Source organism: Maniola hyperantus, chromosome 9, assembly GCF_902806685.2.
Source record: "Maniola hyperantus chromosome 9, iAphHyp1.2, whole genome shotgun sequence".
Taxonomy (NCBI): domain Eukaryota; kingdom Metazoa; phylum Arthropoda; class Insecta; order Lepidoptera; family Nymphalidae; genus Maniola; species Maniola hyperantus.
In genome coordinates, this window is record NC_048544.1 from 620104 (window position 1) to 632898 (window position 12795).

A 12795-nucleotide genomic window follows, 5' to 3' on the forward strand; every position below is an offset into this window, starting at 1 on the left:
CCGTCGGTGAGTACTTACCTTACCTGCACGCAGCGAGCCAGTCTATCGGCTGCCGTGACCACAGTATCCGTCCCCCGCCCCCGGCTCGTCCTCTTCCTACTCGCCGCTCGCCGCTTCCGACCGCTCGGCTCTCGCGAACACAACAAGGAGGAGCTGCCCGCGCCCGTCTACAGCGCCGTCGGTGAGTACTTACCTTACCTGCACGCAGCGAGCCAGTCTATCGGCTGCCGTGACCACAGTATCCGTCCCCCGCCCCCGGCTCGTCCTCTTCCTACTCGCCGCTCGCCGCTTCCGACCGCTCGGCTCTCGCGAACACAACAAGGAGGAGCTGCCCGCGCCCGTCTACAGCGCCGTCGGTGAGTACTTACCTTACCTGCACGCAGCGAGCCAGTCTATCGGCTGCCGTGACCACAGTATCCGTCCCCCGCCCCCGGCTCGTCCTCTTCCTACTCGCCGCTCGCCGCTTCCGACCGCTCGGCTCTCGCGAACACAACAAGGAGGAGCTGCCCGCGCCCGTCTACAGCGCCGTCGGTGAGTACTTACCTTACCTGCACGCAGCGAGCCAGTCTATCGGCTGCCGTGACCACAGTATCCGTCCCCCGCCCCCGGCTCGTCCTCTTCCTACTCGCCGCTCGCCGCTTCCGACCGCTCGGCTCTCGCGAACACAACAAGGAGGAGCTGCCCGCGCCCGTCTACAGCGCCGTCGGTGAGTACTTACCTTACCTGCACGCAGCGAGCCAGTCTATCGGCTGCCGTGACCACAGTATCCGTCCCCCGCCCCCGGCTCGTCCTCTTCCTACTCGCCGCTCGCCGCTTCCGACCGCTCGGCTCTCGCGAACACAACAAGGAGGAGCTGCCCGCGCCCGTCTACAGCGCCGTCGGTGAGTACTTACCTTACCTGCACGCAGCGAGCCAGTCTATCGGCTGCCGTGACCACAGTATCCGTCCCCCGCCCCCGGCTCGTCCTCTTCCTACTCGCCGCTCGCCGCTTCCGACCGCTCGGCTCTCGCGAACACAACAAGGAGGAGCTGCCCGCGCCCGTCTACAGCGCCGTCGGTGAGTACTTACCTTACCTGCACGCAGCGAGCCAGTCTATCGGCTGCCGTGACCACAGTATCCGTCCCCCGCCCCCGGCTCGTCCTCTTCCTACTCGCCGCTCGCCGCTTCCGACCGCTCGGCTCTCGCGAACACAACAAGGAGGAGCTGCCCGCGCCCGTCTACAGCGCCGTCGGTGAGTACTTACCTTACCTGCACGCAGCGAGCCAGTCTATCGGCTGCCGTGACCACAGTATCCGTCCCCCGCCCCCGGCTCGTCCTCTTCCTACTCGCCGCTCGCCGCTTCCGACCGCTCGGCTCTCGCGAACACAACAAGGAGGAGCTGCCCGCGCCCGTCTACAGCGCCGTCGGTGAGTACTTACCTTACCTGCACGCAGCGAGCCAGTCTATCGGCTGCCGTGACCACAGTATCCGTCCCCCGCCCCCGGCTCGTCCTCTTCCTACTCGCCGCTCGCCGCTTCCGACCGCTCGGCTCTCGCGAACACAACAAGGAGGAGCTGCCCGCGCCCGTCTACAGCGCCGTCGGTGAGTACTTACCTTACCTGCACGCAGCGAGCCAGTCTATCGGCTGCCGTGACCACAGTATCCGTCCCCCGCCCCCGGCTCGTCCTCTTCCTACTCGCCGCTCGCCGCTTCCGACCGCTCGGCTCTCGCGAACACAACAAGGAGGAGCTGCCCGCGCCCGTCTACAGCGCCGTCGGTGAGTACTTACCTTACCTGCACGCAGCGAGCCAGTCTATCGGCTGCCGTGACCACAGTATCCGTCCCCCGCCCCCGGCTCGTCCTCTTCCTACTCGCCGCTCGCCGCTTCCGACCGCTCGGCTCTCGCGAACACAACAAGGAGGAGCTGCCCGCGCCCGTCTACAGCGCCGTCGGTGAGTACTTACCTTACCTGCACGCAGCGAGCCAGTCTATCGGCTGCCGTGACCACAGTATCCGTCCCCCGCCCCCGGCTCGTCCTCTTCCTACTCGCCGCTCGCCGCTTCCGACCGCTCGGCTCTCGCGAACACAACAAGGAGGAGCTGCCCGCGCCCGTCTACAGCGCCGTCGGTGAGTACTTACCTTACCTGCACGCAGCGAGCCAGTCTATCGGCTGCCGTGACCACAGTATCCGTCCCCCGCCCCCGGCTCGTCCTCTTCCTACTCGCCGCTCGCCGCTTCCGACCGCTCGGCTCTCGCGAACACAACAAGGAGGAGCTGCCCGCGCCCGTCTACAGCGCCGTCGGTGAGTACTTACCTTACCTGCACGCAGCGAGCCAGTCTATCGGCTGCCGTGACCACAGTATCCGTCCCCCGCCCCCGGCTCGTCCTCTTCCTACTCGCCGCTCGCCGCTTCCGACCGCTCGGCTCTCGCGAACACAACAAGGAGGAGCTGCCCGCGCCCGTCTACAGCGCCGTCGGTGAGTACTTACCTTACCTGCACGCAGCGAGCCAGTCTATCGGCTGCCGTGACCACAGTATCCGTCCCCCGCCCCCGGCTCGTCCTCTTCCTACTCGCCGCTCGCCGCTTCCGACCGCTCGGCTCTCGCGAACACAACAAGGAGGAGCTGCCCGCGCCCGTCTACAGCGCCGTCGGTGAGTACTTACCTTACCTGCACGCAGCGAGCCAGTCTATCGGCTGCCGTGACCACAGTATCCGTCCCCCGCCCCCGGCTCGTCCTCTTCCTACTCGCCGCTCGCCGCTTCCGACCGCTCGGCTCTCGCGAACACAACAAGGAGGAGCTGCCCGCGCCCGTCTACAGCGCCGTCGGTGAGTACTTACCTTACCTGCACGCAGCGAGCCAGTCTATCGGCTGCCGTGACCACAGTATCCGTCCCCCGCCCCCGGCTCGTCCTCTTCCTACTCGCCGCTCGCCGCTTCCGACCGCTCGGCTCTCGCGAACACAACAAGGAGGAGCTGCCCGCGCCCGTCTACAGCGCCGTCGGTGAGTACTTACCTTACCTGCACGCAGCGAGCCAGTCTATCGGCTGCCGTGACCACAGTATCCGTCCCCCGCCCCCGGCTCGTCCTCTTCCTACTCGCCGCTCGCCGCTTCCGACCGCTCGGCTCTCGCGAACACAACAAGGAGGAGCTGCCCGCGCCCGTCTACAGCGCCGTCGGTGAGTACTTACCTTACCTGCACGCAGCGAGCCAGTCTATCGGCTGCCGTGACCACAGTATCCGTCCCCCGCCCCCGGCTCGTCCTCTTCCTACTCGCCGCTCGCCGCTTCCGACCGCTCGGCTCTCGCGAACACAACAAGGAGGAGCTGCCCGCGCCCGTCTACAGCGCCGTCGGTGAGTACTTACCTTACCTGCACGCAGCGAGCCAGTCTATCGGCTGCCGTGACCACAGTATCCGTCCCCCGCCCCCGGCTCGTCCTCTTCCTACTCGCCGCTCGCCGCTTCCGACCGCTCGGCTCTCGCGAACACAACAAGGAGGAGCTGCCCGCGCCCGTCTACAGCGCCGTCGGTGAGTACTTACCTTACCTGCACGCAGCGAGCCAGTCTATCGGCTGCCGTGACCACAGTATCCGTCCCCCGCCCCCGGCTCGTCCTCTTCCTACTCGCCGCTCGCCGCTTCCGACCGCTCGGCTCTCGCGAACACAACAAGGAGGAGCTGCCCGCGCCCGTCTACAGCGCCGTCGGTGAGTACTTACCTTACCTGCACGCAGCGAGCCAGTCTATCGGCTGCCGTGACCACAGTATCCGTCCCCCGCCCCCGGCTCGTCCTCTTCCTACTCGCCGCTCGCCGCTTCCGACCGCTCGGCTCTCGCGAACACAACAAGGAGGAGCTGCCCGCGCCCGTCTACAGCGCCGTCGGTGAGTACTTACCTTACCTGCACGCAGCGAGCCAGTCTATCGGCTGCCGTGACCACAGTATCCGTCCCCCGCCCCCGGCTCGTCCTCTTCCTACTCGCCGCTCGCCGCTTCCGACCGCTCGGCTCTCGCGAACACAACAAGGAGGAGCTGCCCGCGCCCGTCTACAGCGCCGTCGGTGAGTACTTACCTTACCTGCACGCAGCGAGCCAGTCTATCGGCTGCCGTGACCACAGTATCCGTCCCCCGCCCCCGGCTCGTCCTCTTCCTACTCGCCGCTCGCCGCTTCCGACCGCTCGGCTCTCGCGAACACAACAAGGAGGAGCTGCCCGCGCCCGTCTACAGCGCCGTCGGTGAGTACTTACCTTACCTGCACGCAGCGAGCCAGTCTATCGGCTGCCGTGACCACAGTATCCGTCCCCCGCCCCCGGCTCGTCCTCTTCCTACTCGCCGCTCGCCGCTTCCGACCGCTCGGCTCTCGCGAACACAGTACAGTACGCCGCAGAAAGTAATGTACATTGGCCTTTAGAATGACATTTCGGCTTTGTAGAGCGTTGTCTCTGTCACTCATACCTATATGACGTTTTGTCGGTCTCAATGACAGGGACAACGCTTGCCTAAAGACATTTTTAACGAAAAATCTTTTCCAAAATTTAAAGAAAAATTAAAAAAATATTGTCAAACACTATAGTTTTAAAATATATATAAGTTTTATTATTGTATAAATTCACCGTATCTTCTTCTATATTTATGTTTTCTTCTATATTTATGCTTAAAATTGTTCTCATGTAAGTGAACTTATTGTTCTTTTTTGAGAAAATAAAGTCTTTAAACCTAAACCTAAACCTAACGCTCTACAAATCTGCTGTCTCCTTGTGTCGATGTACATTGCTTTCTGCCGCGTACTGTAAAGAACTGCCCGCGCCCGTATACAGAGCCCGTCGGTGAGCTCTGACCCCAAGAAAGAAAGAAGAAAGAAAGAAAGAAAACTAGTTTATTCATCTTATGCCTAAGGTAGGTACAAACAAACTTAAAATTAATGGTTAGTAGGTAGTAGTTAGTAGATAATAAGAAGTATTTAATAATTAATTTAATCTAAAATTAGTTCTTGCACCCACTCGGCACAAGATGAAATGGCCCCAGCTCAGCATTAATGCTGCAGGTTTTAAGAATAAAACCTGAGCGCTGGTATTCTGCTGGGACCAACAAGAGTGACGTGCACGAGCTTAACAGTCCTCACCAACATCTGTGATTGACAGGATGAGTTCGATTGAACGGAGCTAAAAAATAGTCATTGTGTGTGTGGCGTGTATGAGTATTTGTAAGAGTATGGCGTGTAATTAAAAATCTTAAAACTTGCCGTTTTATATAAAGGTAATAGCAACCAACAACAACACAATCGAAATCATCTCGAAAGGCGAAGTTTTTGAGATGAAACAGTTTCGATTTAGAAGTGCAATTCACAGAGCAAGCTAAAAGTTATTCTAATAGTATTCATACGCGTCCGACGTTAGCATAGTAATTTAGCGCTCGCTTCGCTCACGTTACTTCTGTTGCTTTCCAATTATTTAATTGTTAACCTACCCACATTGTATGTACTGTTTGTTTGATATACATATCTGTTCCCCAGGTACAGGCCACCGGCTGTGACGTCACAACGAGTAACTCTTGACGTTTGAACACGTGTATGTAACTCGAGTCACTCTGAACATTATTCTCATACGAACTAACGTGCTAGCCGAGATCTGAATACCCTAGTATATGTCCAATTAATTGGTTAATGTTTTAATTGGATTATGTCTTAGCCGAGATCTGAATACCTTAGTATATATCCAATTAATTGGTTAATGTTTTAATTGGGTTATGTCTTAGCCGAGATCTGAATACCTTCGTATATATCCAATTAATTGGTTAATGTTTTAATTGGGTTATGTCTTAGCCGAGATCTGAATACCTTCGTATATATCCAATTAATTGGTTAATGTTTTAATTGGGTTATGTGTTAGCCGAGATCTGAATACCTTAGTAAATCCAATTAATTGGTTAATATGTTATCCGAGATCTGAATACACTAGTATATCCAAATGTGCTAGATTAATTAAAATAAAACCTCGGAAGGTGATAGAAAATTCAATCAATACATGACAAATATTAAGCTTATATTTTGAATCTGTTCGGGGTAACTATTAAATTAAGGAACTAGTAAAAATTACACACACAAAAATAGCATCACAATCATCAAAGAAATAAATTTAATGTACAAAAAATGACTGCGTAAGGTAGTCGAATAAAAAAATTGGTAACTATAAAGCACTTAACTCCTATGACTTTCAAAAGCGATAATTTAATCTTGGCGTCATGTACCTTTTTAGCACGTTTTTATTTTGCATCATTCTACTATATTCTATCCGCGAAAAGGAATTAGTATAGCGCTCTCTCTGTTAAGTAATCCTATACAAATGATAGAGACAAAAATCTCAGTTGGCGCTTAACCATTTTGAATCACCAACCGATCACAAAGGAAACTATGTTTTCGAATTGAATATCGAATGTTTTTGAAAACATGATTGTGATAGGTTGATGTCTCAAAATGGTTGTCGCCCACTGCGATTTTTGTCTCTATCATTTGTATGGGATTACGTAACAGAGTAAGCGCTATAATGACTTCTTTCCGCGGAGTGTAGTGTTAGTTTGAAAAATATTTTCTTTTTTCAAAATATCACAAATGGAAACTACAAATATATGTCTTGTCTAACATTAAATACATAACTGTTATCAAAGCCAATAATATAGTTATTTTTGTAAAATAATTCTATGTATAAAATATCTCTTCATATTATATTTTTGGCTTGCTACATTACTAGCAGTAACGGGACGAGGACGGGCGGTAGGCTATTTAAGACCTTATTGCTTAGAAATAAGGACCTTAATAGCGTAATTCAGATATATAAATGGATATTAAGAAATACTAGAAGTGGCACTTTAGAAAAAAAAATTTTTTGTTTACGTTTGTATTGAGCGAGTGAAGGAGAGCCCTCTGTTAAGATACAGTTTGACACCTTTCTAAAGGAACTGAAGTTTAACGTAGCAATTTGAACTGTCTTTTGTCTGTCTTCTCTTCGTTTTGAATGTGTATGACATTCGAGCCAACGCACTGTTCAATCGCTCGGTGTAGAAAATTGTTATACATACATATAGGTATACTTTTATAGCTTGTTCGTGTTCAACTATTAAGTAGGGAAGTTATAAAGATTATAAATAATTGAAATCACATATTTCTGTAAAATTAGCACCAAAATTATTAAAAAAAAAAAAACGTCTCATCGAAATCACATATTTCTGTAAAAATTTGCACCAAATATCATAACACTATTCCAAATCATTAAATAGCTATATATCAGTTAAAAACTGCATTAATTAAACTTTTCTTGTTAAAAAATATACACAAATCCAAATCTAACAGCCTTACTTCTTACTTCTCCATGTTTTAGCAACACTATACCTACACTACATGCGCCTCGAAGAACATGAAAAAATGAGAAAATGTAGAAAAACCCTTTGAGACATAAAAACAGACTTGCATGTAAAAAAACTTTTCCATCTAGTTATAACGTAGAAAAAAAATCTCATGAACTCGCCGGAGGAAAATAGAATAAAAAATTTAAGTGACAAACTTAAAAAACGTGACAATAAAGAAATGAATTGAAATGAAGCGGCGCTAATCATTCTGTCTCGCTCACATCCTATACGCAAGTAAGTAAGTAAGTGAGATCGAATGGTTAACACCGCACTTTTCGATTAGTTTTTTTATTGGCACCCGTTATAATCATTTTTACTACTGAAAATTCGAATCAAGAACGTCACTGAAACGAGTCGACCGCATCGAACGCGCCATATAAATGCCAATGAGTTCTCGCTGCACTTAATCGCATTTTCAATCAGCACTCGGTAAATATCATATCACATCTAGTATTTCCTTATATCTGCGACATATTTTGCGCTTTAACCCAATACGGTTAAGGTTCATTAAAAATATTAAGTAATAACTGCTGTACTCAGAGTCGCTAATCGTTACTTAAGATTGAGTTAAAACGAGACAGATTTATGTGAGAGATATAGGCTCTGTCTCGTTTTAACTAAACTTAAGTAACGATTAAGCTACTCTGAGTACGGCAGTAAAACATTTAGATCTCTTTAGATAGGACTTGCCATTAAAGCTGATCGGCTAATAGATGTTTTTGAGCTAAAATTGCGCGAGGCCCCCACCAAAAATCAGGCCCCCGCTTTTGCTACAAATCATTCCGAAGTTGTATTAGTTGCAAAAATATCTAGATATATATAAGTCCCGCAAATAGCTGATGCGCGTGGCCGTCAGTTTCGAGCTGATGCTATATTTTTACTTAAATATACGTCAAATGACGTCAAAATAACGTCGAACGTACGAATTGATGTTAATGAGACATGGTTCCAGCGCAAAAGCAATTTGCGGGACTTATATACGAAAATTAAATTAATCTCACAGTTGTAATTAATTTTGTTGGTGTATTGAACGCCGGTTACGAAGGCCCTTAATTATTGGTACCTACTGTCGATGATATTTTCTTACAAAAATTGTATTAATAATTAAATTCTTATTAATATAATTATTATTATTATTTTGTGTTATTTTCTTACAAAAAATAATTTAATGTTATTTTGTGTATATTTATTATTGGTGCGCAATTTTTGTGAACTATTGTGGTGCCTTTTTTGATTACAAGTGGTTTAACGAATGGGGTTAGCTATGGTTTGTGAGGTTGTTTGTCAATTTTTTTGGAAAACATTTGACATGTAGCCTCAAGTTAAACCTCGTTTCGAGAAAGAATGGTTTATTTTTTATTTGTGAAGATTCAAATCATAAATTTGAATAATGGCATATATAAGTACTAATCGTTTTACATCGCATCTTCTGTGGACTGTACCTTCATCACATGAATAATTGTAAATATTGAATTAATATATAAATGATCGAAATATTTATGTACTACGTGAAATGAAATATTTATTTTAATATATTGCTAAATCTTCTCTTTTAAACGATTAAAAATAGCCTTAGCCTTTTCCTGGAGTGTAAAAACGCTAAATTTAATCGAAACTGATTCGAAATTGTACAGAAGAAAGAGTTGAAAAATGTTTTAAACGTATTTTAACAGCTGTTATTCTTCGAATATTGTTAGAATGCGTGGTTCTTTTAACGTACGAATCTTACAGCCGTACTCAGAGTCGCTAATCGTTACTTTAGATTGAGTTAAAACAAGACAGATTTATGTGAGAGATATAGCTCTGTCTCGTTTTAACTAAACTTAAGTAACGATTAGCGACTCTGAGTACGGCGGTTAGTGAATTTGTGTTATGGGCAAAGTAAAATATGAATCAATACATCATTGGCCGGATAAGAGTGAATACTAACCGATTAACATATCAATGCTCAGTTAAACTTTTAGAAATTACATTTTAGCTGTACTTACTAAGAAAGAGTTCAAATACAGGTTAGCGTGAAATCTAAAAGGGTATATCACACTGGCGTTTAGGGAGTTTGTTTTGTGATCTACTGCAACGGATTTTAAGCGAAACGTCAGTGAGATGAGACCCTCAATATTGCAAGCGATGGTATGAGAAATTCATATACTTTGCTCATGATATAATGACCTATAAGACTAAAACAAAATTGACACATCAAAAAGAAAAAATATTAAAACATGTAGTGTGTAGTACTTTTGATTTAGCCACAGCGATGAAGATTTAGAAAACGACTACATAATATTTTAATGTGAAAAAATGCAAAGGCCAAAATATGCCAGGGCCCCTATATGATCCTAGGCCCAATCTTGATTTGATTTACCGAAATGACATTGGCTGAAATGTGCCTACAGTATGCGGCAGAAAATAATGTGCATCGACCTTAAGAAGGAGATAGCAGATTTGTAGAGCATTGTCTCTGTCGTTGAGACTGACGGAACGTCACATAGGTATAAGTGACAGAGACAACACTCTACAAAGCCGAAATATCATTTTAATGGCCGATGTGCATTACTTTCTGCCGCGTATTGTACAAACCCTGCATAAAGCCCAATTTAGAAGGCCCCAGTTAAAAATCCAAGGCCCTATTTAAAAATCTGGTGGGAGCCTCGCCACGTTTTTTGTGGTATCGACAAAATCCATTGGCTTACATTAATGAATCATGGAATACATTTTGATATGTCAATTTTATTTTTGAATGCTTGTGGTACCTATTAGGTATGTATATTTTGAAATTGTAACAAGATGGATCAATCAACGCGTGTTGTAAATTTGAACTGTTTGTAATTTGTAATTGTACAATTTATGCTTAAGTCTGTTTTGAAAAAATGAACAAAATAGCTCGTTTAGTGTTGCACGGCTCTCGATTTTACGAAGTGTCTCTATGATATTAAAGCATAGTTTACGTAATCATGCAGTTACCCATCGATATAAATGACCAGTACCCGTAGTACAAGATTTTACGTCTCACCAAACCAAACCAAATTCGAGAGTCGAAATACTTCCGCGTTACAGTAAACTGGATCTTAAATGCCTTGTTTTAAAGCTCAAGTTTGTCTACACTTCTACAGCCAGCGCTCCAAGCGGAAACATTGCGAAATTAAAATCAGTGGCATTGAATATTTGACTTCAATTCAAAGCTGTTTAGGTCCATTTTACTGTAACGCGGAAGTATTTCGACTCTCGAATTTGGTTTGGTTTGGTGAGACGTAAAATCTTGTACTACGGGTACTGATATGGTCAAGCGAACAAAATTTTTCACGGTTTTCGAACCAAATAAATCAGCGCCACCTCTTAGATACTAATGAACGACCTATTTGAATTTTGAAATCCAGACGTCACTGAGGTTGCATTGGTGCTAAAGCACTCTGAATCGGGTTTTTTGTTTGTTCAATAGCCCTGTCTGTCCATACGAAGTAATATATAAGTCAATGCAGTTACCCCTTTTTCACTTTTCAACAATTGAGTTTTTGTGGTAAATGTAGTGGTGATACAGTATCCTCGAATTTACTCTTTAGTTTTTATCTGCCATCATTTTTCTAAACCTAAGGATACTATAAGGCTTCCTTTTTTAAAAACTTGGCCATATAGATAAATTGATGTTTCTAAAAAGTATAATTACGTAGGTATATAGAAGTATAATTTATAATTTACAATATTATTTGAAATATTATTATGCTTAAATATTATAAAGACACAATAAAATGTATAAATTTATACCTATCCATATTTATATATACGTTATGTAGACGCCATTAAATTCTAGTCCGCTGCTTAGTATAGATAAAAAATTGTATGTAATTAATTAATATTAATTACAGTACCTAGTTAGGTCTAAGAGTTACGATAATTATTATTATTACAAGAGCGTTTGAGCGGTTTTTGCGTTGTCGGCCATTTGCAATTTTGCGGATGTCCACTTGACAGGTGTCAGAATTGCAAAGGCGGAAATGTTAGAGTAAAGACGTGCCGAAAATGCGTCACTGTATACCTTGCGGTTGCGGTTAGCTTGCTACCTCGATGTCACCTATGTAAAACAACCAATGTAAAACAAACGATGCAAATACACACACATACACGCACATGTCCTCCAGTGATGGGCATGATTGCAACTTATTAAAATCATTTTCATTTGGTGAAATTATTATTTGCCTTCACAGTGATGTCACATGCGATTTTTCACGTAATAGCACTATGATCGTTTGCTACATTAATTTAACTAGCAATTATGATCGAGATTAAAAGCACTAATATTTTGCTGGTCGATTTTCTTTTTGCAAATGCGAAAATTCTCTTTTCGTGAAACGTAGCAAACTAGTTTGCTATAATTATCTTTATATATAAAATTCAAAGTCCTGACTGATTGACTGACTGACAAATATATCAACGCACAGCCTAAACTGCTGGTCCTAAAGACATGAAATTTGGAGGGTTTTGACACATAAAGTTTTAAAATGGCGAGTGAGATCTCATTATGTACGCATTATACATAGCGAGCTACACCTTGTGTGTGTGTTTGCGTACATTGGTTTTACATGGTGGTGAGATATCTTCGGCATGTCTTTACTCTTAAGGTGGTTTGATATACCCGGCCGCGAAAATTCAAATTTTAGTTAGTTTTTCGGAAATAGTAGATAGTAGACTAATCATACATCGAAGGCTTATGGTAATGCGTTTTGCGGGCATAGCATTTATGCATCTACATGTTTTTCCATAAAAACGATGGTCAAAAATACTCATTTACTTCATGCCTTCCTACAATACCTTTGATGTATCTACTATTTCCGAAAAACTAACTAAAATTTGAATTTTCGCGGCTGGATGTATCAAACCACCTTAAGCTGAATTTCATTGCTTGGGAAGTCCCCGCGTGCGGTTGTCTATGGTTCCGAATATGACAAATTAGTATTTTTTACCGCAGCTAGAGACCACTACACGCCGCGTCGGTCCCCGTAACACATTCTAGTCTACAAAACAGCTTCCGTCTCATAGATTTATCGACGAAAAAGTTGAGGCAAGTTATTTTTGTCAGAAAAAAATAAAATTATGTATAAAATTATTGTTGTTATATTGTAGACCCTTTTTTATTGTATTTTTCGTGTTGCGCGGCGACTTCGTCGCGTGGCGGCTGGAAGTTGCGGCGATGCGCTGGTTTTTTTAATAATTTTAAATGAATGCACGCTCAGTTACATTTTATTTTGCCATATTTTTTATATTTATGGAAATATGCACAATAAAATTTAAATAAAAGGTATTTATCCTTACAATTGTGGTTTCATTTATTCAATTTGCTATTGAAAATACTTAACTAGGTAAATTTTGAGACCCCAATAATCGAGAAATTAGGTTTGAACCCAATCAAGATACATCTACGCCTTAGCCGG

The 12795-nt window shown here is 45.1% G+C and overlaps 1 protein-coding gene across 3 annotated transcripts in view; it reads left to right on the forward strand.

Annotated features, from left to right (window-relative positions):
* LOC117985170 (serine/arginine repetitive matrix protein 1-like) overlaps window positions 1–12678 on the forward strand; it is a 51038-nt gene extending 38360 nt beyond the window's left edge. For 2 of the 3 annotated variants that reach the window (XM_069500836.1, XM_069500838.1), the window contains exons 19-20: window positions 4130–4206; window positions 5484–12678. In XM_069500836.1, the coding sequence (XP_069356937.1) occupies window positions 4130–4206; window positions 5484–5503 (97 nt within the window). In that variant the 3' untranslated portion in view covers window positions 5504–12678. Of the gene's footprint in view, window positions 1–104; window positions 182–4129; window positions 4207–5483 lie in introns of all 3 variants that reach the window. The other variant, XM_069500837.1, reaches the window with a different exon arrangement.
* The last annotated feature ends 117 nt before the right edge of the window (window positions 12679–12795 follow it).